The 27,312-nt window shown below is 37.9% G+C and overlaps 2 protein-coding genes across 3 annotated transcripts; both read left to right on the top strand.

Annotated features, from left to right (window-relative positions):
- Positions 1-10,775: 10,775 nt before the first annotated feature.
- Positions 10,776-14,141, top strand: RD3L (RD3 like). The gene is given in 4 exon segments (XM_054199541.1): positions 10,776-10,882; positions 11,792-11,883; positions 12,488-12,908; positions 13,788-14,141. Coding segments are annotated over 4 exon segments (918 nt in total). The 3' UTR covers positions 14,086-14,141.
- Positions 14,142-20,992: 6,851 nt separating this feature from the next.
- On the top strand, positions 20,993-26,449 carry ATP5MJ (ATP synthase membrane subunit j). 2 transcript variants are annotated; one of them, XM_054199406.1, is made up of 4 exons: positions 20,993-21,015; positions 23,409-23,532; positions 25,346-25,366; positions 26,256-26,449. In XM_054199406.1, exons 2-4 carry the CDS (start codon positions 23,409-23,411, stop codon positions 26,279-26,281), a joined length of 171 nt encoding a protein of 56 aa, XP_054055381.1. In that variant the 5' UTR covers positions 20,993-21,015; the 3' UTR covers positions 26,282-26,449. The 2 variants fall into 2 exon arrangements, with proteins under 2 accessions (XP_054055381.1, XP_054055380.1); XM_054199405.1 differs by lacking the exon at positions 20,993-21,015 and adding an exon at positions 21,227-21,366.
- Positions 26,450-27,312: the final 863 nt, after the last annotated feature.

The following is a 27,312-nucleotide window of genomic DNA, read 5'->3' as shown; positions in this document are numbered from 1 at the left end:
ATGGCTCCTTGTCCTATTTTAACAATACTTTAGGCATAGAGTTAAGGCAATTTTCTCCTGTATCTCAAGTACCTCTTAATGCAGGGTTCAACAGGATTGCACACATCTGCACAATCGCTATGTGAGCAACAGCTGCCTACTTCCAGCAAGCAGAGTACAGCACGATCATCACTCTAACCCTTCTGAAACAGCTGGGATGGGGAACACTCCACGATAAGCCTGAATCCAAGGTACAGTTCAGAAAAGTTTATACACATCATGCCAGACCACTCGTTAAGTAAGTTATTCCACTGAATGTATATTAAAAACAAGTAAACCCCAAAAATATGATGAAGGTATCAAAGTCAAGAATTCAGTAGTTGAAAATAACATAATTAAGCTTGTCCGCACAATCCCAGTTTGGCAGCACTGTACGCACATACTATACATATTTTAGTAATAGAACCAATTATTTTTCCTTTCCACAAGACTGCAGCCTCACCAAATGCACTGGACACACATCTTCCGACAATAAAACCTGCTTTTGCAGTAAATACAACTTGTCCTTCAGTCCTCTGCAAGAAAAAAAGCCATCTGATTAAGACAGTAAATGCTGTTACGGAGAAGCAGGTACTACTTGACTGTTAGAGCCCTGAGCAATAGCAAGTAAATCACTTCAACAAAAAACTTCCACTGAGGGGTAGGGGCTAAGGGTGAGAAAGGTAGGACCGCGTTCCTCGATTGCCGTAAAGACCTTGCAGAAGCATCAGACTTTAAGCTGCAGCAGAAGTCAGCTAAGAAACAGTTTTATATAATACCAGATATATTCAACTAAATGCTCCCGGAGATGGAGTGTTAAGCATTTCAAAACTGACTCACAGAAGTATGTGTGTGCTTTTGACCTTTGCCTGTACAGCTCCAGGAAAACGAAGACAGTATGACCTTGGTGATTTGTGAGAATACATTAATTTCTTTTGGTTGGATATTTGGATATTTTCCTTCAGATATTAGGCTTTCTGTCTTCAGAAAACAGCATGCAGTAAATAAACCTCAGGCTACACAATGAATAAAGAAAATATTTAATAGCCAGTCATTAAGAATGAACATTGCTCACTCGATGCACTGAATCAGGCTACAGTCTTGGGGAAAACCACATGCAATTAGAAAACTGCATATGGGCATACGAAATGAACAACCAACCTTCATTACATCCTTTCTCAATGTTCTAATGCTGAACTTTGCAGCTTTAATAAAACAAAAAGCTTAAAGAATAATGTTATTTTTTAAGCAAAATGTAAAAAAAAGATAAATCATTGTAAAGGCCTCTGGCAGTCTCCTAAGTCATCGGAACAATACAATCCTTTCAAGTAATCATTGATAAGCCATCACTAGGAAGTATCATCCTATATATACCTGGACAAACAGAAACGGATGGAATATTCTTCTAATGAGTTTCAACAAACATTTGCTGACAGCAGAGGAATGACAACATTCAGAAAATTCAAATCCATTTCAGGGTAGGAAAGGACAACACTAATGAAGGGGTTCTTCTGGGTTCTACTTACAAAGCATGCGTCTGTCTAATACACCAGTTATTTCTTCCCCATTTCTATTCCCTCTGACACAGTGAAAACCCCCATTTCAGTACACCTACCCTGTTATGGCATATATTCCTCAGGCTTTCCAGATCCAGTCTTGGCACTCACCTACTTTTAGACTCCCTCAAACACATTACAACATTGGCAAACAACAACTTTTCAGCTGCATATATGAAACACATTCAGAATTTTACCAAATTAAGAGGCAGTAAAAAGCATTTTTGTGACTCTAACACAACTGCTGAAAATTGAAAGCCAAAAATTTAAGGAAATGCAGGAGACTTCAGATGTTCAGTTTTTTCTTCCTTCCCCTTCATTTAAAAACGGTGAGAGTTTGGTCTTATTCAAATCAAGGGCACGTTTCATCCTCAAAAGCAGCCAGATTTCTGTGGCTGAACCTGCAAACATATGACATTATGCTACCCTAAGCGGATGAAGGCAGACAAAATTATAAAGCTCTGAGAACACGATCAATCAGTAATGTCTCTCAATAACAAGTAAGTCTTGGTATGTCCTAGCATCTGTAAAACATAACACATCAGCTACCTATGAAGGTGTACACATCTTATGATCTACCTATTTTGGAAAATACTCTCATAAGTAACAGACGTGGGAACTTTAAGCCTGACAAGCAGTGGCCAGTGGAAGCTTTCTACGCAGGCAAAAAGGAGGTACACAGCATGCCTCTTTTTGGAAGAGAATTAACACTGTTTCTTATGAGACAACGGGATACTTTCCCTATTCCTTACCATGTGGTTTAACCACTATAACATTTTTCTGAAGTGTGACTGATCATGACAGATACAACTACTTAAACTAATTTTGAGCATTTGATTGGGACAATTTTTTTTTTTAAATATTTCTGATTTGGGTTTAAAGGAAAAGTCAGTGTCATAAACATAAAATTAAATACAGCTGCCACTTCAGGGGATTACTAGAAGGGAAACACAGTTTAACACCAGAAATTGTTGACACATCCTATTGTAAATACTCTCAAATACACTGAGGGTGTCTTTCTTTAAATAAATTCAGCTAGAGAAAGGTCTTCCTTTTCTTCAAGCTATAGAATGACCTCTAACAAGTCAACAAGGCCATCATCAGAGTACATTTTGGAAATTTTCATATTTGAGCATTTGAAAAATTAACCAAAGCATTTTTGCATACACTTAGTTAACAAAAATAGAATCAATTGCCCAACCTCAACCACAACTGTGACAGGTAATTTATTTGCCTATTTTCAGTGACATATACTACAATGCCAATGCATACTCTGAACACAGTTCATGTCTCCAGAAGTGATGCTCAGAAAAAGCCTTATTAAACAAACAGATACATACAACCTCATTCCCTGAAAAAATAACACTGCTTACACAGCAAACCTGATTGTATAAAGAAAATAATGACATTCCAAGGATTAAGATGCTTGCTTATCCAATTTCACATTATTTTCTATTAACTATTTAATTTGGGGGTAAAAGCTCCTATTCAAGCCCATATACACTCAAGAACATTTCCATCTTGAAGACAAACAACTGAAAATGTTGTGTTCTAGGGCTGTGTTTTAAAAAAAGCCTTATAGATGTACTTTTTGACTATTTATGTTTTGGTTCATTTGACACAAAAATCTCTGTTCACATGGGACTGGGAGTTGAACATAAAACCAGTGTCACTCATTTCACAGATCACCAGAGGAGGACTGCCCTAAGTCATGGCTTCTATCACACGCACAAGCTGTCCACCTACTTAGAGATCTCTGAGGCGGAATCACTTGAAAAAGCACTTAGCCTTATAGCATACAGAGCAAAATTTTGCTGTACAATTTTAGTATGATATATACAGTAGACTGTTTCAAAGCCTCTTTTCTGAAACTAAAATAATGTGACATTTTACATAACTGAACATTTGCCATGACAGTAAGTAACCTTCCACTGGGTTTACTGAAGGACATACTAAAAATTACTTTCCTTTTAACTGGCAGCTGGCATTCCATACTTTTAAGACTGGTTTTACTTGCAGAAATACATTAAGTTTAAAGAAATAATGTACTGTCATTCAAAAACCATAATGTTTCAGTCACAAAAATAGATTAGTAATCAAATTCAGAATAACTGAAATCTATTAAATACTAAAATACAGATTTTACAAAGTGATTTACAGATTATTTTAAGAATCTAATAATCAATGAGGTACATGTTTTTTTTCCACTCAAGAGAGTTGTTTTAAAAAGGTAATTAGCTAGATTTAGTGATAAAGTCTTCATATATAGGCATCTTAAAGGCTTGCACTGCTCTTCCTCACAGCAGTTATTCAGGGCTCCTGTTTTAAAACCTTAACCAGCTGGGGAGACAGAGGGGGAGCACACTAAATCTACTTTGCAAAATCCTGAAAAACCCAAATACAAGTGTTTGAATTTGGATAGACTATGTAAATTCAACATCTCAGACATATTTCTTCTGTGTCGAACTAACAGCTCTGTAAGACCTTCCATCTTCCACCTTACCCACAGTTAAAATCCAAGAAAAACAACCACGACAAATGCCAGGATGAAACACACTCAAATTTACTGTCTACTGCTCTGGGATTTTATGCCAGTGGGGGAGACTGGGATGAACTACTGGGCTTCAAAGAACTAGACTCTTCTTGGAGATGAGCTCCTCTTTCTGCAGCCATAGCTCAAATAGGGATGTTTGGAAGAGGGAAGATGGTGACAAGCCACACAGCAACTCAACTACCTCTCTACCACACACAAAACAGTTAATTTTGTAAAATAATGTTATCATAATTAGTTATGAATTAGAAGTCACATGGGTGTTCATATTTTTATCTTAAACCAAAAGCACAGTTCCTCTATCAAACATTGTTTCTGATCCTTTAGTAACATTCACAAAGCATCTATACTACTTAAAACTTCAAAATTCATCACTTCTCTCTAACCACAAAGGCAAGGAACTTAGCCAAATAGAAAATAAATAAATAATTCCCCATAACAAGAAAATTAGAACTAAGCATTTGGTTATCAACTTGGTAAAATCCATCGTAAATAAATCTGAATAAAATATAACACAAGTAAGAGACTGTGCTGAATTAAAAAAATGCCCATGAAAACTAGTATCAAATGCGAGATCCCCTCAATTTCAAATTGATGCCTTTAACTCCCCTGATTACTACTAAAGTGTCACCAGCACGGAGACATTAATGCTACAGACAGTCCAACTGTAAGAAATTGGCTTCAAACATGTCCCCATTTTATTCATAACAGCAACAGAAGTACAATGATAGCTTACACAACTTTCTGTCAGTTAACACTGTTAACTGCCCAAAAAAAGAGAAATTATTACTGTTGTTAGCTGTCACAGCAAAAAAACCAAACAAGGGGTCTTACCAAGTGGCCTCTCACATAGGCTATGGCAAGTTTTGTTCATAGTTATTAAAAAGCAAAGCAGCAGTCAAATGTTGTCTGAAGTAATCAGAGGAGGTAGACTCACCATCTGTCTGCAGCCTGAAACGGCTACAGGGATTTGTTCTGTCAAATCAAAAGAAAAATGCACTGCAAAGTTGATCATTAAATCCGAAGAGTGGGGCTGTGTTTATAAATGAAAGCAAATCATTCGACCTGCTAGATACAGATAGCTACAAAAATGAAATTGCACTTTTCTCAGATGACTGGTAGTATTGGTAAACCTTCCTATGTAAATGTACTGGACCTGGCTGGGATAGAGTTCATTTTCTTCACGGCAAGGAACTCTATGATGCTATGTTTTAGATTTGTCACCAAAACAATACACCAAACACACCAACGTTTTAGTTATTGCTGAGCAGTGCCTGCAGAACATCGAGGCAGCCTCTGTTTGTCACACTATGCACAAGAGGTTGGGAGGGGACACAACCAGGCAGATAACCCAAACCAACCAGAGATACTCCATGCCATGTAACGTCATGCTTAGTAAAAAAAGAGGGAAAAGCGTGTGTGTGGTCAAATAAGAATTATGATAATTTCTTGGTGTGTCATTGTGAGTTTCATTCATAAAGACAGCTATACTTCTTGCCTCTTTCAATTGCAAGTCATCAGCACCTCAGATGGTACAGATGCCATAAAATCTTCCAAAGTAAAGAATAGAGAGCTTTTCCTCCCCCTGTTCTCACTGTTTGTCACCTTGCTGTTCAAATCAATGCAATACTTGTTTAAATGGATGCATTTTTGAAAGGTTGATTTCATTTTTACCTGGAATCACTTCAGTGAGGCAGTTCAAAAGCACAGCTCCATGGCACAAGACGACAGGAGAGCAAACTGCTGTTCAGCACCAAAAAAAAAGTTTTTCTGACAAACAAAAAAAAAAGTGTGCTCTCCAACAGCACACTCAATCAGCACTAATAAGTATTGAATTTGTAGTTCTTACAGACAGGCACAGTAGCAGCTCCAGGTTTAACTACAGTGCTTTTTTATTACAGGACCTAGCTGTCAGTTTAGGAAGTTACTTTGCATATGTTAAGACACATATGTTAAAACTAAAGTCTTCTTGCTGTACTCCAACCTGACTTGGATTTGCAGTTTTTTTCTCCCAGAATACAGTTACAGAACAATACTTGTTCACAAGAAAAAACTACACTGGAAGAACAGCTGATCCCTAGAGAACTTTTATTCCTCATGAGAATTTCAGATTTTGCAAGAATAAGTCTGTTTCAAGAATATGCCTTCTGCATTACAGCAAATTATTTATTACAGTAGCACTGAAAGGTCATAATCAGAATGTAAAACTTATTTAACCACACATCATGCAAATACCTAAGTTTACTGTGCTATAGAGATTATTTTACTTAGTTTTTTTAGAAAAAGCTTTCAAGAGATTTCAGAAAGCATCAGACAGGATAAAATAAATATCTTCCGTCACCTCTTTTTAGCTAAGAAATATTACCTTGTCATAAACAGACCCATCTTCTAAAGTAGCTGGTATTAAGGTTAGTTATGATGATTTTCAAGTAAGAACCCACTTTTCTGTAATGCTACTGCTTATACTAGAGGGAGTTTTCTATAAACATCCACAAAACCACCTAACTGCCATTCTTCAAGTACTTCGGAGTTACGCTTTGCCATTGTATCAATAAAGCTAAAATCCAGGTATATTCAGCACCCTCGGAACACGTATCCCACATTGACTCATTCTGTTTCCCCGTGGTAAGTTTCAGCAATTTAAATCCCGATGTTGTCTGTTGTACTTACATCACAAATGTATGTCATTATTCTTACTCTGTAGCTGTGCTATGCCTTCAACATAGACCTGAGTGCTCCTAGTTGATAACACAGAAAGCTGTAAGAGTACTGACAAGGAGAGATTCAGATGTTTTAACCCTGAAGAACTTCAAAAGCAAGCAATACTTCTAACTTAAGTAAATGCTAAATCTTTGCAGCATCACACCAGTTAATTGATTCCAGAATATCTTAATCATCAAGGTCCCCCCTCACAATTGTGATGTCAAACAAAAAGAGGCAAAAGAGGAATTCCTAGAACAGATGAGACATTTTGAGTACCAGACATTTTCAGGTTAAAGATTAGAACCATGAACTGGACTTCCATGCCTTCACACCGAGCCACACGTGTACATGGCTGAACAAAACCACTTTGAAACTGAGGGTTCTCGCCACAAGCGTCAGGTTTAGATGCAACTCTTCAGGACAAAACATACCCAGAACGTAACTGCCACCATGGATGTAGCACTGTGTTCAGAGGAGTTCTTTAAAGATGACATGTACTAATACCACACCAGATTGACACTCATTTCCCCTCAGTCAAGTAAGAACTAGTAACAGACTCCCCAAGTATGCCTCCTACTAACCAGAATGAATCAAGCAGTAAATGAAACAGTGCCTCATATTTGAATTTATTTTAAGGGTGAAAGAAAATAATAAACAGAGTAGAAACTGTTTTGCCACATGCACCAGGGCATGCTTATTATTCTCACTGGTGATCTGTAGAGTCAGTCATTATGAAGATCAGCTTCTAAATTAGAGGCTGTGTTTATGTTTACTGAAGACAGTAGGGAACCTCCATATTAATCTATTCTAGAGTAATTTCATGTAAATTATGCTTACTTTGTGTACTCACGTAACTATGGGAAAGTAAATTAAGCTACCTCAATGATTCCTCACTTCTGTATTTGTAAGCCAAATATCATGAAAGCAGTACAGCTAAGAGCCATGAGGAAACCAAATACAACACCATAACTCATAAGAAATTCTCATCACAACAAAGCAGAGTAACTATTGTAGAGATGCATTTAGATTGTTCCATCGTTCCATGTGTGGTTGTCTTCACTCACCCGTACTGATGTAAAAGTTTAACAGCCTCCTTACACATGAGCTCTGCCATGCAAACCTCTATTTTAGACTGCCTAGCTCTACTCAGACGCTCTTAAGGTGAACCATTTATTCTTTATATGGTCTGAAGGCACAGGAGACACAAGTCAATACATCTAACTGCACGGCCATGCAATTAGAGCTTCTCCACAGGCCTCCTCTACTATTATTATTTCAGAAAAAGGCTTCCAAGAAGTAGAGGAGTATTTAACTTACATAGCTAGAGTAATCTGCAGTGGAAAGCATACACATAGTGCAATACAATCATTTAGTTATTGCTCATGGAGTTGCTAGAAAAAGTATTTTGTACTCTCTTAGAAAGAAGAAAAATGAGAAGTTCCTCTTTTCTCCTTCCCTCCTCCAACAACTCCACAAACCAGGTTGCGCAGTCTCCTAGCCAGCTGCCTAAGTGAGAAACATCTTTGTAAGCTGGCAGAATTGGCAATTAGTTCAAGAAGTGAGAACTGTTTGATGTTTCCTCCATCTGAATTCTCCCCCCATTTACTTGGGACTGGGTGGAGAATGAGTATAGGAGAAAGAGGAAGATACTGACAATTCGGAATACATTCTTTTAGTACCAAGAAGTCCACAGGATAAAAATAAGCTATCACCCAAGGTTTTTAAAAAGTCTGTTCTATACATAGCCATTTAAAATTAGAAATAAATAACCTGTGTGTCTTACACAGGGATGCGAGGAAAGAGATCCCATTTTATCCACTGGCTGCCACCCTTATTTCCTTATTTACCCTATCAATTTTCAATTAGCATGTGCTCTTGTAAGGCTATTGTTTTGGAATAAGGCTCTTTGCTGACGAACCTGGACCTGCCATAGCAAGAAAGGAAAGACCACTAAAATTGTCTGAATTGATTTATGAAAGGAAATCTGCACTTTGGCTCCAGCAACTCTTGCTGCTCCCTCAGTTCAATTTGACAATAGTACCAGAAAACAAGCCTAAAATATGCTACAGAAAAAAGAATGGTTAACTTCAGAGAAAGCATAAGAAATGTTTATATGAAAATACACCCTTTCTGTTTTACCTACATAAGAGGAGATATAATTCACTGCAGTTCAAAGAAAATTACTAAGTTATAGAAACAACAGATGCTTTAGGAATTCATTACATTCCTTGCCTCAAAAATTAGGAAAACAAAGAAAGGTTGAAGGAAAGTTTTAAAAAAGTTCAAAGAATCTTCAGTTTGCATTTTGTATTACACATACAGTTAGGGTTAATTTACAGGAAAAAAAATCAATTAACAAACAACAGCTCTGCTGCAGTGGCAGAGTAAATTATGGCTTATTAAAAAAAGACAAAAATTACTCATTATAATACTAATGTTATGGTCTCACGCAAATATTATGTGTTTTAGTCGCTAATACCACCAAAGAAAAATTCAGAAAAGGGAAATTAAAACTATAAAAATACTGTTTTGGTATGCTACAGTAAAAAAAAGCAAAAGTGCTGGGACTGAAACTTTTAGAAAAGTTACAGAATTGAGTAAATAAATGAAGTGCCAAAGATACGAGAGATTTAGAAGCTTAAGGCCATAAATCACTTGTAAAAACATAGCATCTCCAAGTTACATAAATTTACTGACTGAAGAAAAGTGCAAGATTGCTTGATGAATGTTGAGGACACCAAAACGTTTTTCCACAATAATGAGAGAGTCAAAGAACATTTAAAAAAATAAAATAAAAAAAAAGGCAAGAAACCTAAAGGTATGTAGTAAAGACTTCATACCATTTGTAATTTTATTACTGTGATTTTAGGAACTGCCTAAAAATTACTGAGAGGAATCAAAACACAGCACCCCCTCCCGCCAGGTTAGATCATAACAATAACTGTAGTTAATAATAAAGACAACCTCAGTAATGCCTTCAGGGAACAGACCCACTATCAGCCAAATTCAAGCCCAAACTTCCATCTCGACACAGCACTGCAGAACCATGAGCATATTTAGGGATAGCTGGATGGAACTGTAACTACACAGTTTCCAGGATTAACCACCAGCTAGCAACTGCATAAAATACTGCTCTACTTTGAAGTTCCAGTTCCCAATGCCAGCCTCACGTGAGCAGTCATCTCTTTCTGAATACAGATCTGAAATGGATACACAAGTAGAAGCAATACAAGTTTTCAGCTTAAATGTTCTCCTACCAATGGAAAGAAAAATATCATTCTCAGTATCCTGCCTCAGAGAATTTATCATGCAACCAAAGATTAGGTAAAAAAAAAACAACAAACCAAACTCTTGTAGGTTTCTCATTTAATTCATTTGTACACCTTCCAGTAGTATGCATCTCCTTAATTTGCAAAGACACTACAATCGTTTCATACTGTACAGCAGTTTACTTTCTGATTTGATACAGTGGAAAAAAAGTGATGACATGTTAACTGTGCTGTAAAGGGGGTGGCAAGGAGCATTTTAATTTCATCTGAAAATCTGTCAGGACACTTCTGTCATCATAAACCTACCTCCCTTCCTTTTTCACAGTACCACATACAATGCAATGTGAAAACCTTCCAGCTGAAGAGGATTAATACTGACATTTGAATTTTCCAATGTATAAGTAGTATCAGCTTTAATAACAGCCATACACGTCATCCTTTATGTTGTATGACATCTAGAACAAATTTACAGAACCCTTGTTCTCCGAACAGTTCGACACACCAGTGGGGGCAAAAAAGTAGGAATAAAAACTACTTAGAGGAGCAAAGAGAGTCATTAGAACAAGAAAGAGCAGAAGAGAAGGCGTTTCGTATGCCATGCCTACTGTTTAGATTAATAGGAAGAGACCAGATAACTGGAACGGAAAATGGCTGCTTCAGCGACCTTTAGTGTGCACAATGCCATCCGTGAAAATGAATTTTAAAAATGGATACGCTCAAAATACTCATCAAGGAAAGAGGGAGCAGGCAACTGACAGCCAGTTGAGAGAGAAGCAAAGTCTATGGTAAGACTTACAATTCTGGGCTTTTTAGATCAGTTTGACCTCAATTTGCATCTCTTTATCATTCTCTTCCTTTAATTAGATTAATGTGTCTTTCATGGCACACCATAGGTGTTACAGACTGGCTTCTTTAAACACATTTAAAATGTTAATTAAAAATGCTAAGAGCTATGCAGAGTAATGAAAAAGCAGAATACTATGAGATTGATGAAATTCATCTGGAAGAACTATTTAATATAGCAACAAAATCCTGAGCAACTGTCAAATAGCTCTTTTCTGTCAACACTCACTTAACAAAGGCTTTAGATGATCTTTACTAGAGAAAGACTATTCTTAGCTGTTTAAAAATGACAGTAGAACAGCCTGATCCCCCCTCTAATGGGAGAAAAGTCTTCCAGCATCTCAATGGCCTGAAAGTTTAGTTTGATGATAAAAGCAACATAGTTATTTTTAGCACTCTACAGGCATAAAAATACAGCTCTAAACTGTGACCTACAGCTATGCACAGCCAAGCATCACATCATACGACAGCCTTAACTTTAGCTAGAAGCACGTCTGTAGTTGCTTCAGACTATCATTATTCATCTCACTACCAACAATACCTTTGGATGGATTTAGCAACAAGCATTTGAAATTGTTACCATCTTTTTTTTTTTTTTAAATCGCTGCCATCGGCAGAACTCAATTCAAAGGTAGGAGATCTTAATGGACTTTGTAGAAAGTATTTGAGAGACCATGTTAGACTAAATGGATTGCTACTTCTCTCTGGTACAGAGGATGAAAAAGAACCTTAAAAGCAGAAAAACTTAAACTGTCATATTCGGTACAGAAAACCATTTTTCTAAGCACAGTTTGAGTAAATGAAAAAAAAAAGAAAAAAGAAAAAAGAAAAAAAACCTTGTTTTCTTCCAGCAGTAGTAACAGCCTGGAAACAGGATATGCTAGAATAAGAGACCTTCAAGCAAACTCACCTGGAACGACACTGTTCACAGAAAACGGCAAAGGTAATTTATGTTATTTTATTCCAATTAGTATGCTTGTGTCTGCATGATTTGTAAGAAAGTGCAATTTTAAAAGCCTATTCCACCAGATGCTTGTTTCCAGGTTATATAAACAAGAATTTATTTAACACAAAAATATACCGAAGTTTTAAAAACCGATGACTCGGAGTTCCAGCACTTAACTTTATTTAATCACTTTTTAAATGTATGGGTTACTTCCAATTTTGGAGGTTTGTGGTTTTGTTGTTGTTTTAGGGTGGGTTTTTTTTGAAGGAGGGGTTGTTTGGTTTGGGGTCTTTTGTGTTTGGGTTGGTTTTTTTTTTTTATTTATTTAGTTTGGCAAAGGGGGGGGAGTATTTTGGTTTTTTGTTTTTAAACCCTATGTGCTATCAGGATAAAAAAATGAAGTATTTCCAAGATGACAGATATGCACTTTTAAATGCTATAAACTTCACATAGCTACGTTAACTCAGAAAACAGATGGAAAACATTATAAAATGCAAGGCTTGTCAGATCTACTTATGGCTTGGTGATTATTGTTATCACTACTTATATTGTACTGCAAAATATTTTAGAATCATTAAAAAAGTTTCCTTTAAACATTCAGCTCTTAAGAAGGAAGTCTACAGGTATAAATACCATCAGTCGGACAGTGTCCTGGTTTGAGGAAATAAGCAGACAAAAATAAGAAAAATTTATTTTTTTCTCTCCCCTCACAGCTTAAAAATGCCACTTTTTGGCTGGATGAAGTGGTCAAAAAATGATTCCTACAAACCCACAAGATACTCTGGGTCAGAAGTAGTTACAAAAACCCTACTGAGGGAACTGAAATGGCACCTGAAAGAACGCGAACGACTAGTGCAAGAGATTGAGAATGAACAAAAAGTCCAAAAGACTGGCATGGATTACAACTGGCTACCAAAGAACTACCAAAACCCTCAAGCAACAATTCCAGCTACTGAGCAACGGCAGCTTGAAGTTCTGTGTTCACAAATCCAGCCTTGCCAAATGGGAACTGTTCTCAGCAGGTAATTGTTTCGCATTTCTCTAACTTTGAGTATTCCATCGTAAGAAAGATGTTTCTTCCACCTAATCCAAGTTTATATTTGGCTCTGACATTTCTTTCAAAGTAACAATGACCAGCAATTGGAATGCATTTTTACAGGTGTTTTAAAAATCACATCTTTACTTTAATATGTTGTACTTGAAGGAAGTTTTTAATCAGGATTTTCCTGGTCTAATCCAAAACAAGGGAAGTCTCACATGCATAAACACATGACCTCTCAACAGTTTTTCCTCTGTTATTTATCCCTAATATTTATTAAATAGTAACTGAGTAACCAAAAATCAAATTAAAGCACTAATGCAATGCACTGTTACACAGAAACCCAGCCTCACTGTCCAAAATACCTGGAACGCTTCTAAAACTAGCAAATCAGTGACAAAAAAAAAAAAACCACACCCATTTTTTAAAAACCAACCAACCCCCCCGATATTTTACAAAGAAAAATTCTTCTATGCCTGTATTTTAAATACATTTTCTAGAGACACGTAGAAACATCAGAACAAGCCTATGTGCCTTTTAAAGCCCAGAATATACCTAAGGGCAAAGTCAGTTTAAATCAAGTTACCCAGATGGGCCAAAAAAAAAAAAAAAAAAAAAAAGGCATACCCAATAACAATAGCTTTCAATCCTCATGATAGCTGGACCACATCCAGTGCATTGTTAGAGCTCTTTTCCTCTTATAATCTTTTGGGGGAGGTGTGTGGGAAAATGTGGCAGCAAGGAATAAATGACACCAGAATGTAGTCATTTCCTCCTCCTTCCCCTCCCCTCAAAAGACCAGAGAGGAAACAGAAGAGTTTTCAATGCTGATGATTAGATTTCAGGTTTTGTTTGTTTCTAGATTTCGTGAAGTTTTGGCAGAAAATGATGTTTTACCCTGGGAAATAGTCTACATATTCAAGCAAGTTTTAAAAGATTTTCTTACCACAATCGAGAGAGAAAATCAACAAGACCAACTGGTAGATGCATGGAATACAAATTGCTCTGAACATTTCAGCCTGCGTGGAGACAGTTCTAACAAATCGGACAAAGATGAAATCCCCACGGTTTCAAGTTATGTCGACAAAAACACACAAAGCATGTTTCCCACTTTCTCTCATAGAATCTGGAATCTACCCTATTACTACCCATCAAGTTAAGTTGGTTTGTGTTTCTTTCAAAAAGCTATGTAGACGTTTGCATTCCTTTCTTGCGATTGCCATCCCCAAACACAGGAATAAGAAATGTGACATGCTCCCCTTTTTTCCAAGTTCAGAAATGAAAATGCTTGATTATAGCTAGTATGCAATATACAAAATTTAACTATGAACTCTCCTTTTGTCTTTATAGTAAAGATGTTGTGTTTGAAGGCACCTTTTAACCAAAAATGTAATGTTTCTGAAAACAGCCTCTGAAGTATTTTATTTTTTAGCCATATACAGCTAGATTTATTTAAACAAGAAAAGACTGCTTTCCATTTCAAAATAAAATAGCATCAATCCACAAAGTGTTAGGTGAAACTTGTGTATTTGTCACATAGCTTTTAGGTTCAATAGGAACTTTATATTGTGTAAGACAGATGATTTAATATAGTATCAGTTATACCAAATAAGACAATAAATACTTTTTGTAGCTGAACAGTTATTGCTTAACTTTGAGAATAAGTTCAAAATTGAAAACAATGTCAGAAGTTTTAACACGCTGCATGTACTGTTTATTTTTTCCAAACTGTACTCTGCATGTGCTGAAATACTGTGAAGATAAACAACTAAATGAAAACATTGGATATTTAACAGCGTTTAACACCTAGCTCTCCATTCTTTAAGAAGTTAATGAATTATTTTTTTCAAGTAGTTGTACTTCTTCATTTGGCTTATTGGAAGTTATCCTGAAATCCAGGTTCTGCATTAAACCTAAACATTTTGATCAAATCAGACAGCATTTTTCTAGAATAGCAGAAGAGTCAACAGATCATTTCCAAAGCAAGAGGTGATCTTTTTAAATTTAAGTAAAACAAAATTTCATGTTTTTCAGTTGCCATTATTATGATGAAGTTTTACAAGACTGATTGGATATGTAGCAGTTGCGGTCACAGCAGACAATTAGAGCAGAAAATCAATGAAAACATATGCCAGAACTCAGTTTGCTGCATTTCCAATTGGGCTCCCATCACTGTATGTAACAAGTTTTTACATGTCTTTTACGTAACCTCTTCATCTCCAGATCTTCTTTTAATCTGTCTGCCACATCATTAAAAAAAAATGGGCAAGACTCACACAGCCCAATTGACAGACAGCACTATTTTGCAAACATGGAGGAAAACTGCTTCCTCAGGTATTTTCTTCAAACATACTGAAGACAACATTCAGATTTCCTCAAGCTGATAACGTATAACTGAAAGGTATTTCCTATGTTCCACAATTTTTAACCCACACCCAAGAAAGAATTTACTAATACTGCAACATAAATTGGGTGAAACAAATGGCACAATGTTTTCATAAACGAAAAAATACTATTTTAAAAAAAGCCTTTGGAAAGTTTATAATCTAGAGAACATTCCATGCAGAAAAGTGGAACATAATCTATACAGAAGGTGCAACAATATCCACCTAACTGCGTAGACCTAACTAAGAAAGCACTACAGGGCTAGAGTAAATCAGTTCCAACAAGTTTAGAATAAAAAAATTGCATCTCAATACCAAAATTAACCAGTCCCTCCATTTTCCATAAACTAAATACACAAAACTTCACAGGCATGTGCAAACTCATTCTCTCTGCACTCAGCTGGTATAAACTCTGTGCCCTCCATTTGTGCAGCTGTCAGTTTTTGGATAAATAACAGAAGAGCTAATCTCAACTTACTCTGCCCTACCGATGCAGAATAAAGAGTATCAGATTCTTTTCATGCAGTTCTAAACAATCCAGACATGGATCCCTGCACAAGGGCAGGACTGTTTGAAAGGAAGGTTTTTCCTCAGTGATAAAGCTCCCCAAAGAGTTAAACATCAAGTACCTTTTCCACAGGAAAGAGGGTAACAGGTACTGAGCATATAAAAGGCATTAACAGAATTCATATTACATTGAGAATTAACATCCACAATGCTGGTTTCAGAATATGACTTTTATTTAGTCAAATGTGCAAGATTCCTGCAATGGTAGTTCACATAAATTAGTTTCTTAAAATGGTAACTTCACAGCTTTCTATTGGAAAACAGATGAAAAAAGTTGTAAAAATTTAGCTTCCAAGGTCCACTTTCCTTTATGATCATCAAAAACAGGTAGAGGGGAAAAACCTACAACCCTACAAGATGACCACGGATACAACTTATGCAGTCTTCATAAATTTCACTTCAATTTCACTTTAATATAAGCAAAGGCAGTCTTCTAAGTCCAGAAATAAGGACCATCAACTACAACATACACCAAAAGGCAGTCACTGAATAATAGTCCAAAAGATTTTCTAGGCATCATAGCCAATTCAATGTTAAATCCCAATGCAATGCAAAGGAAACAGACAAAAAGGGTTACCTGCTTTTATATGCATGTTTTATTGATGAAACTGATACTAGGCTACTGCATCCAGTTCTAGTGTTCATACTTGGGGGGGTCTGTGGTGTGTGTGAAAGGAGACAGAGAAACCAAACTGCATACTGGAGAGGATGTAGCAAAAAAAATTATCCAGAGGCTAAGAAAATGGCATCTACTAAAGATCGTGCTTTGTCTATTTTGTCAAAAACAGAAATGAGGTAAACTTCACAGAATATGAGGACTTTCATCTGATGGAAGTATTATGTACTCTCTCTCTAGTTAAAAACAGAGAAAAGCATAGAAAAACCAAACGTGTAAGAGCAAGAAAACAAACTAAAAAAAGTTAAACATGCTTTAAAGAAATCTGCTAGGTTTACTGCAACGTGCTACAAAGAGAATCTGTAACTCAGTCTGCCAGCCAAGACAAGTTATTTTCTGGAATTTAGCTTACACTTAGATTTCAACTATACCAGATAGCAGTAACACGGCTGCAGGCCAGTCATCATCTCCCTGCTGAAGATTACTATTTGAGAACGCAACTGTTTCTTTAAGCACTTCTTATTTATGGCCTACATGATTTGCATGAGGTGATCTGAAACTATATTATTCCTTACACTAACCCAGCTGGTATTTCTGACACAGCTGACGCAAACCACTGCGTTCACAGAAAGACAAGTGATAATAATATCAAAGGGCAGCAATGTCTCCCACCTGCCCAGGTGTTGGGCAGAAAAAACAGCGTACGATTTTTTAAAGCCAAAGAAGCTGGCTATAAAAAAGGGCTAACTTGGTGAAAGCTACACATATGAAATGCAAAAAATCAAAGAGAGACTAACTACCTTTTCCACATTTAAGCCTTTAAGTGTTTCAATATGAACCACAATTGTTTTGATAACAAGAAAGGATTTAAGGGTCTAAATTTAATTCAGTTAAACATAATCAGAGGAATTAAAAAGTTAATCAATGAGCTATTTAAGGATCAAAATTCCAACCAAAATTACTAGCACTGCTATTCTAGAGGTAGTTCAGATACCAAGATAATCTTAAAAGCCGTAGAAAATGAGGCATCACTGGTAAAGAAAGAGAACACATTCTACATCTCTGTTTAAGGGAGACATGAGGGTTTTACATCATTTTTTTGTACTTTACTACATTAGACAGTTTCAGTAATATTTTGGTAAAATATTAGTTATTACACACATTTGCGTGCAATAACACACCTGTACCAATTTGATATTAATCCTACACATTTTTACTTCTAAATTTAGACAAAACAAGTAGAAAGACAGTCTCCATCAATAATCGTATATCCAGCTTTAAATAACTTAAATAAGCATTTGAAAAATATAATCTTTGTTTTGATTTTCCCAAGAAACAAAGTTTTGAAAGAAATATTAAAATATACTATTATCCAACGAGCAGCTTCAACAAAAGGAGAGAAATTCTTTCGTTTTCAGCTCTACAAACTCTTTCTTAAGAAGCCAGTGAATAAAACCTAAGCATTTCCTACTTGAATCTAAACCTCCTCAAGATTCTTCAAGATTTTTAAAACTCCCTAAACATAAGCATATTCCCAGAATTATGAAACAGAAGTGTATATGGAAACAAAACAGCTAAACAAAAACACCTTATACACGTTCTTTTCATTTTGCAGCAGCACACAAATGCATCTATCATCTATTCTCAAAAGTTTTATATGTCGTAATGATGAAATTCTGTCCCCGCTTACACAAATAGCTATTTAGGATGCATATCCTCTCTTTCTTTTTCTCAGATGAGAAAGAAAAAAGAAAAAAAACAACCTATAAAAATAACTTCTGTTAACACAACTGTAAAACCCCACGATTAGGTTACATGCTAAGGCTTTTGAGTCGAAAAGGGTATCCGTCTAACCAAAGTAGATTTGCCTCTGCCTAGGCACACAAGGCTTGATGAATCTTGCTAATTTCTTCTGTATTACTTAGTACATTTTAGTGGCTCAGTGCTCAGTTGGGTTCAAGAAATCTCTCGTTAAACCCTTCCCAAGTAGTACAGAAATGTTACTGGCACCCAAATAAAGACCGAGAAATCCAAGACATCTTGTGCATACTGGGCTTAGGAACTACATTAACGGTAGATAACCTTAAAACACTATAAAATTCTGTTTGGTCACTTCTGGAAAATTTTAACTACTTGCATACAAACCAGTAGCGCTCAGTCAGATTCAGAGGCTGTTAATGGCAGCGCTTTTACATTAAAGGATGACAGGGGATAGATATTTTCATGTGCCCATTTTGTCCTTTCCATGACGCAACGGCAAAAACCAATAGCCTGAACAGTCTCTGCTGAGCTGTCAGAATATCTGCTGTTAAGATGTTAGGCAAAAGGTTCATTCTTTCTCAGAAGCCAATGTACACCCTTTGAGAGAGGTCTTGAAACAAAGCAACCCATGCTGCTATACAGCACACAGGAAATGGAAGACATGCAAGTCTAGATTGTTTCTCCACATAATTTTGAAAAATACTTCAGTATATTGAAGTGCATACAAAACACTTTTCTATAGCCACCATGGACACACTAACTGAACCTGATCTAAATACTAAGATTACTATGCGCTGCCACAACACATTTCTCTTTAGGCAGCATGCAGGGGAAAGGGGTTGTTTTGTTGTTGTTTGGTTGGGTTTTTTTTCCAATATGCAAACACTATGCAAACATATATAGAGTTCTTCTCCAGGACTGTAAACTCTGCCATCTGAGAATAAAGCATATCCAAGGAGTGACAAGCCAATACACCTTGAACTAGTTTCATCCTGTTAATTAAAATGCTTCAGATAGGTCACAAGAGCAATGAACATACACAATTTAGCTAGAAAACACGTAGCAGTCGACTGAGGAAAACAGACTGCTAACTGCTGCTCAGATAAAACAGACATTCCTATAGAGAAGCAAACAAAGATTCAGTTTGAAATAACTGAGAACATCTGCAGTAGGTGACATCAGTATCTTAACTGCTAGAAAATTTCTGCCTGGAAAGGGACATTAGAGGAAAGAAGGAAGAAGAACAGATAAGAAACAAGCCAAATTTTCACAAATTTGTAGCTTAACAAATTAAACTTCCCAAGAAAGTTATAGGGTAGGTAATACCTATTTATTATTAAGAACGTTTGCTTATGAATTTTGGTATAAGCAAAGGATTAATCTACTCAAAATAGAAATGCTTAGTTACAAAGAATGTATCAAACACTACTGGTCAAAATATTTATGTACTGTAACATAATTATTTGACATTCAAGGATCGGCCACTAAGAACAAGAAGATAAAAGCCAGTAATACTATTAAGGGACTATGAGGGGAAAACAAAGATCAGCCCAGATCAGCAGTGTTGCTCACTGACTTAATAGTAAAACACATAAAAACATACCCTGAGAATATTATGAATATGGGATTTAAGTGTTTACTCCCAAATATCATTTTATTTATCACTTGCCACTGCCAAAATTCCTAAGCTACACACCTGAATCAGAATAAACCAGGTCTTCTCTAGCATTGTTCCAGAGTTTTTCAACAGCACTTGCCAGAATTGCACACCAGCACTAACGCACCTCAGAGAAAGAAAATCCTACACGTAGCACGTCTAGTGATGATCAAGACAACAGAGGTAAGCGGCAAATCAGAAAAAGTATTAAAACCACAAAAACGCGTCTACCCCTGGACTACAGCCATAAACGTTACTGAGGAGGGTGTCAGGCTGCAATCCCACAACCAGACCACACCGAGCCCAGGCAGAGCTGGGGAGTCAGAGAGGCCCGTCCAGACCCTGGTGAAACGCCCTGCACACCCGGGGCCACGGGCGCGCACACCAGAGAAGGGAGGCCACCGGTGCCCTCACAGACGGCCCTTCGCCCCGGCCATAAGGAGCGCCTCCCTGCCGTAAGGAGCGGAGGCCGCCCCGCACTCACCCCGCAGCCGTGAACGGCTCCCGGGCAGCGAGTGGGCTCGGGAGGCGGCAAGGGGAACTGCGCGGGGCGCCGGCCCGCGCCTCCTCGCCCAAGAACTCGACAGCAGCGACGGCTTTGCCGATAGTAAACCAGTCGCTGATCTGCTCCGCCGTCAGCTGCCGCAGCATGATGATGGCGGCGGCACGCGGCGCCCGCCTCGCACTTCGCACTGCGGAGCCCACCTCGCGCGCAGCGCGCCTGCGCCCTCCCTATGCACCCCCTCCAACCCCCCCCCCGCCGGCACGTGACCCAGCGGTCCGGCGCTTCGCGCTGCCGCCGCAGCTGAGGGGAGCGCAGGGGCCCTCCTTCCTCAGCCCGCAGAGGAGCCGGGGCAATCGGTTCCCGCCCCTTACGCCCACAGAACAATGGCCGAGAGCGGCTCTGAAATCCCAGCCGCCGGGAGGAAGCGGCTCACAGGCACGCAGATGCCTCAGCCCTCCTGATTCTGACCCTGCGGGTGCCTCCCGGCCCTGCGGGACAAGCTGTTTTCTAAGCAGCGCGATACGTAAAGACTGGCGACAGGCGCTTCCCGGCATTGTTCCTTGCACAGGACACTTGCTGCGCTCCCTTCTCAGGAGTGAGGTGCAGATGGGGCAAAACACTGTGGTGAGAGGGGCCCTGGGGCTGGGTGTGGGCTTCTTCAGCGACACGAACTGAGGGGCAGGCAGGGCCCTGCAGCGGCCGAAGGGGCGCCGGGAGGTGACGGGACATGAGGAGCGGCAGCGCGGCGCGGAGCTGGGGCTCGCTGGCCGCCAGCGGCGTGCGGGGGGCGCTCTGGTCCTCCGCAGCTATAGGGGGCGGTGCGCGGCGTCGCTTTGGTCTGACGCCTTGGCGTGTTGGCGCGTCCTTTCCCAGCGTCCCCCGCGGCGGTAGCGGAGCCCGTCCCTGCTCGGTGACCTTCGCTCGCAGCCCGGGTGCTCCCCGCTCTTAACGGTGGGTTTCAGCCCAAACGAGCCTTGCCCGTTGTTGGCGGGCATCGCTCAGGGGTGTCTCGGGGAGGCAGTTGTGGTTCAGCCCGCGAAAAGGGTGTGGGAAGGCGCGGCCTGCGGCACTCGAGCTGTGCCGTTACCCACGTCGCCCGCCGTGCGGCAGGAGCTGTGTGGGTCAGGCCCGGGCGGGCGGTAGGTTCCCCGGGCTGCGGTGGGGTCATGGCGAGGAGATCAATGAGAAAGCAAATCCAGTGTCGTTCCGGATAGATTTCAGTTAAAAGGCCCGAACAACGTCGCGTCCACCGAGGCTTTGGGGGAAGGTCTCTGCCGGCTTTTAGCAGGGTGTTAATTGGAAATAGCATTGCTTAGTCTTTGTGTTTTGTAGTGGTGGGAAAATCCTTTCCTTTCTATTCAGTGTCCTTGTTTGTTAGTATGCCTTTATATTTTGCTATAGCAGAATTATTGCTATTGTGGCACTATTTGTCTGAAAGTACAAATACAAGGAACTTTAGGGGAGGTGCAGTGTGCTTAAGAGAGTTGCTGAAAGCACAACACTCTTTCCGGAAATCTGTCCACAATAATAAACTTGACTGAAATGTTGTTCCATAAATATGTAAAGATAGATGTGGGTTTGTCTATAATTATATAATAATCACCATGAAGATGCTTTCATTCTTTAAGAAGCACATAGATTTTTCCAGTTGTTTTGACATTGGCTACCCTTGCTCTTTGAGGCTTGCCAAAGGGTGCTTTACATCTAGTAATGGCAAATAAGTAAGCATTACTTCATGGAAGTTTAAATCCACTTTTCCTTCCTGGGACTCTGGTTTACCATATACTGTCCGTATATGTATGTAACTGGCTATATTGGGTTGTAGTAAGTGTAAATAGTGACTTTATTGGGGAGAAGTGCTGTATGTTACATAGTAGAATGTGTTAATATGTCAGTGCAATGGGGTGCAAATGTGTATTAACATGTTGTATGGGAGTTAGGGTAATCTTTAAACATCTTACAGTTTTCTGTTTGTCTAACAAAGCTGCATAGAAAGGAAAAAAAAAACATTGTTAGACTTCTTGCTTTTGGGACATATTTTGAAAGTAAAATGTTCATGATAAATCATTAATTCAGTAGCTTAACATCATTTATTTTGATAATGATTCATATCATTATTGACAGGCTGAGAGAGTTGGGGTTGTTCAGCCTGGAGAAGAGAAGGCTCCGGGGAGACCTTATAGTGGCCTTCCGGTACCTGAAGGGGGCCTATAAGAAAGCTGGGGAGGGGCTGTTTGCAAGGGCATGTAGCAATCGGATGAGGGGCAATGGTTTTAAACTAGAGCAGGGTAGGTTTAGATTAAGACATTAGGAAGAAGCTCTTCACAATGAGGGTGGTGAGACACTGGAACAGGTTGCCCAGAGAGGTGGTGGAGGCCCCATCCCCGGAGACATTCAAGGCCAGGCTTGATGGGGCTCTGAGCAACCTGATCTAGTAGAAGATGTCCCTGCTTACTGCAAGGGGCTTGGACTAGATGACCTTTAAAGGTCCCTTCCAACCCAACACATGCTGTGATTCTATGATTTATTTTGCTATTTTGAGTAGAAATTACCACGTTGGGAGAGACATCTATGCTGCGGAGGAGGGAGGGAAACTTAACTTGGTAGTACGCAGAAGGAGCTTCTCTAACTTGTCTGGAATGAGGCTTTCCTCCTGAGAGAATCTGGAAACATGAAAAAAAAGAAAAAGTGTCACTGATTGGGAGAGCCTAGCTATTGCTACTCTGTAAATGTTCTATTGAGTCATCTTTGAACCCTTTCATCAGCTGTAATTTATTTTTAATTGTCTTAGTCCATAAATTGTGACCTTAACTCTGAATTTGCATTATTTTGCTTTGGAATAAGTACTTTTGCATGTTTGGGGACTTTTTTTTAACCTGTAACCTGCTGTCGATACATATCAGGAGTGTGTATATGTGTATATATATTAAAAATATAGCAGGTAAGAATACAGTTGCAAAACTCACCATTGCAAAACTTCTTATCATTTTCAGATGGTGCAGACCATGATTCCAAAGTCATTGAGAGCCATGAAATTCTACTTCACTACCGTGTATCAAGAAATATGGGTTGGTGTAGCATTAACAGCTTATGCCTATTACAAAATTTCTTATGGTGGTAAGTTATGCATTATAGTCTTCATTAGCTGTTACTTTATAGATAAGGTTATAGATAAGAATATCTTTAACAGTTAGAAATCAGTTATTTAAAATATCCAGCAAATAACAAATTAACACCCTTGCTTAAGGCCAGGTCTTTGCCATAAAAATTTAGAAGTTTTAACATGCACAGCGTAGAAGGTTACACTAATAAAAATACTCAAATACCAGTGTAACTGTGCCTACATTATGAAGATTAGGTAACATAGGAATTGGTTTTAAAAATCCACATCTAACTTGTAGCGTAGAGTTACAGAGTCTTTTCCTGTAGATTTGTGCTGAAGGGGAATGTAAGACTGTTCTGAACTAGAACTTGCTTTGATTAGAATTTTTTTTAGAATCATTATGTTTTTGGGTTTTACTCAAGATCTGCAAAAAAATACTGTTTATAAAAGGTTTTCTTATGTGGACTTGTGAAAGCCAAAGTAAGTTTATTTTGGGCTGATGCACCTCAGAATGTGAGGTGCATCACTGAACACCAAAATGTGTGTTACTTGGTGATACTGGATCACTTTCTCAGAGGAAGAAACAGAACATCTAATGTAAAAATAATAAATTTGAATGGCCAGGTCCCTCAAATCAGAAGGGTGCAACAGATACGGTGTCTTAAAGGTCCTGCACTTCAATTTAGGCTATGCTGAAAAAAATCCAAGTCAAACCCTTTACTAGCTCTCATGAACAATGAAATGTTATAAACTGTGGACAGACTTGAGAGGGAAGGGAATCCCTCACTGTGGAAACATCTGAGTGATCTTACCTCAAGATTTCTCTAGCTTTGTCCAAATAACTTATAGCACATCCAAAACTGTTACACTACGCTTACAAGCTTAAGTAAATATAAGAAGTTGAACAGACAGAGAGAAAAAAAAAATAGTTTCACTTTTGCTTTAGAATTCAAAATTGACAGACTGTTTCAAGTTTGTGTTCATGTCATGCTACTTTTATTTTCATTTATGATTTAGAAAATAGGTGTGGTGGTGTAAGGTTTTGAGGGCCAAAACCTTGGTATGGGGCAACTGTATGCTAAGCATTATTTTAAAGTGAAAATAGCTTTTAATAGCAGTAACCCTTTCCGCAGTTTGGGGAACGGTTTTGCAAATAATGCATAAATTTATGAAAGAGTATGTTGTAGAACAACTTAGATTGTAAGGGACCTCTTGAGCTTACCTGGTCAAAACCACTGCTTCAAGTAGTTAAATCAAAGTTAGATCAGGTTGCTTATGGCCTTAGTCATAATTCAAATTAATATTTCCAAGGGTCGAGATTGTACCACCTCTTATGATTGTCTTCCTGATGAAGAATTTTTTCCATCTATTTTTGTCTGATCACTGTGAATCAGTATTTTAGGAGAACAAGTGCAATTGAAATGTAAAATAAGCTTTTATATTTACAAAGGGAGATTTTAAAGCAAACTGTATTCTTACCACTTCGGTTTACACCAGTATGTTGTGTGTATATACATCCATATAGTATGTAAAATAGTACCATTCTGTATACGTTTCTTTTGAATTACAGTAGGAGTCTTGATGGCTACAATTTCTAAATGCATGGAGTCCTAGTTAATGAAAAACAAACAACTTTTAAAAAATTAATATAACTTTTACTGACATGTACCATGGAAAGTACATGATGTACATTTCTTAAATGTTGTTCAAGCTAAATTAACAAATCATAAGTGGTATAATGTAATTGAAGTGTATCTGCAAAAAATAAATAGGAAATATTTTTTTTAAACTGTCATTGTTCATCTTGTTTTTTCGTTATTTTTCCAGGCAAAAAAGCAGTGGCAGATAGTAAGTATTAAATATCTAATACCCTGTTGCATTTTTTAAATAAGTGCAGTAAAAATTAGCTCTATGTATTTTATGTAAGTTTGGGGTTTAAGTTACGGATTCAGAAAATGTTTAAAGACTACTTCAAAATTTCTACTTTTGGTTGTATTGATGGTTTTATAACCTAGAAACATCTGTCAATCTGCACAGATGTCTTGAAGTGTCCTTTGCATAGGTTTTAGTAGTGGAATGGAAGTTGTATGCCTTGACTGGGGGGGGGGGGAGGGGAGGAGAGGAATTCTTTTAAATAATAGTAACAACCGTTTAATGTTCTGACATAAATCAGCAGGATCTCAAGAGTAGCTGCTATTTTAGCTGTCAGGAAACTAAGACGTTTAAACTTATATTTTGAATTTGTATTTTTACATCTTCTGTAGTGTTTAGATATTTATGGACAGTTTCTTCTAAAATCACATTGGAATTTAATTTTTCATGAGCTGCTGTATCTCAGTTACTTTCTGCACCATAATAGATAGCCCATTTGCTCCCAGTTGAATTTGTATATGCAAGGACTATTAAAATTTTTAAATGTGCAATTAGTGAAAATACTGCCCAATAGACTTAAGGATAATAGCATAAATAAACTGTAATTTAGAAAGAACCATATGAAAACTGAGGAACGATGAATGTTTGCCTATAATAAATGCTTTAAAACTTGTGAAAGAGGGTTTTTAGTATTGGCCAAGTTTATGTATGTAGTTTGAGGGTTTTGTTTTATTTGACAGGGGAGTTGAATCTGCCAATTCTTGTGCTCAGATGTATACGCAGTTGTCTGTTCTAGGTTCTGAACTATGTTCCTGAATTGATTCGCTCTACTGTTTGAACAGTCTAAATCGTGTCTTTGTTTCAGAGTCCTCTGGTGCTGGCCATCATTAAAGACCTCTTCTGGGAGTATGAATTTGGTGTTTCATCATCTTTACTATAAATGAAGCAAGTTACAACCATAGGGAAGTTAATTCTAAAACTGTACCTGATCCATCTGATGTAATTAGAGAAAGAATAAATCCATTGAGCAACGAGGAATTAAACATGTTGGACAAAGTACGCTGGAGTGTATTGTCAACCTAATTTTTAGAATAAGTATTTTTTGTTTTCTACAGTTCTTCCAAGTTCCGTGTTAAACTTTTTCAATAATACTTTGAAAATGACCAAATTTCTATAACTAAACTTCATAATAGAATTAACTGACATTTCTTAGAACAGCATTAAGCCTCTTCCCTCCCCCCCCGTTTTTTAATGCTATCTTTTCTGGCTGCAACTCTTGAAATACTCCATTTACTTTTAAAATGCCATCTAATAGTATGCCAAGTGTGAGGCATACTCACAGCTTTTTGTCAACTTGTGGTGCAATAATTAAGGGTACAAAACTTTTCTAAAACCTTAGATTTTTTTAAAAGTGTTCTTAGTTCTGCAAGGTTTAAAAATAAAATCTGTATTGTTATTAAAGCACTATGCAAAATGTTTACAGAGGTTTTTAAAAAGTACTTTATTGGCAACTATCTTTTTTTGCTCTTCATATTCAGTAGAACTAAGGAGTTAACTCTGAAAGGCTCTTCCTTTAGTCACAAATCTTACAAAGGAGTAAGTAAAAACATGCCCACATTCTATGAGAAAATTGGTATTACATGGGCCCTCATCTGCCATTGGAGCTTATAAAAATCTCAGAATCTAAAGGGAATAATGAAATCACGCAGTGTGGCAGCAGTTCATATGAGCATAAACACTTAACCTGACTTCAAAGAGTTTTCCTTTTTCCTGAAAATGTAGAAGTAATATATGTATTACTAGGGTGGGTCATTAGTGTTTTTTGCACTGTTGAGGTAACTCCATAGCTAGTAGTACATTTGTGAGACTCTAGGAACCTATTCTATCGTATGGAAATCAGTTTTTAGAACTGTACATACTGA

Source organism: Rissa tridactyla, chromosome 4, assembly GCF_028500815.1.
Source record: "Rissa tridactyla isolate bRisTri1 chromosome 4, bRisTri1.patW.cur.20221130, whole genome shotgun sequence".
Classification (NCBI taxonomy): Eukaryota; Metazoa; Chordata; class Aves; order Charadriiformes; family Laridae; genus Rissa; species Rissa tridactyla.
This window is presented reverse-complemented; position numbering and strand designations above follow the sequence as displayed.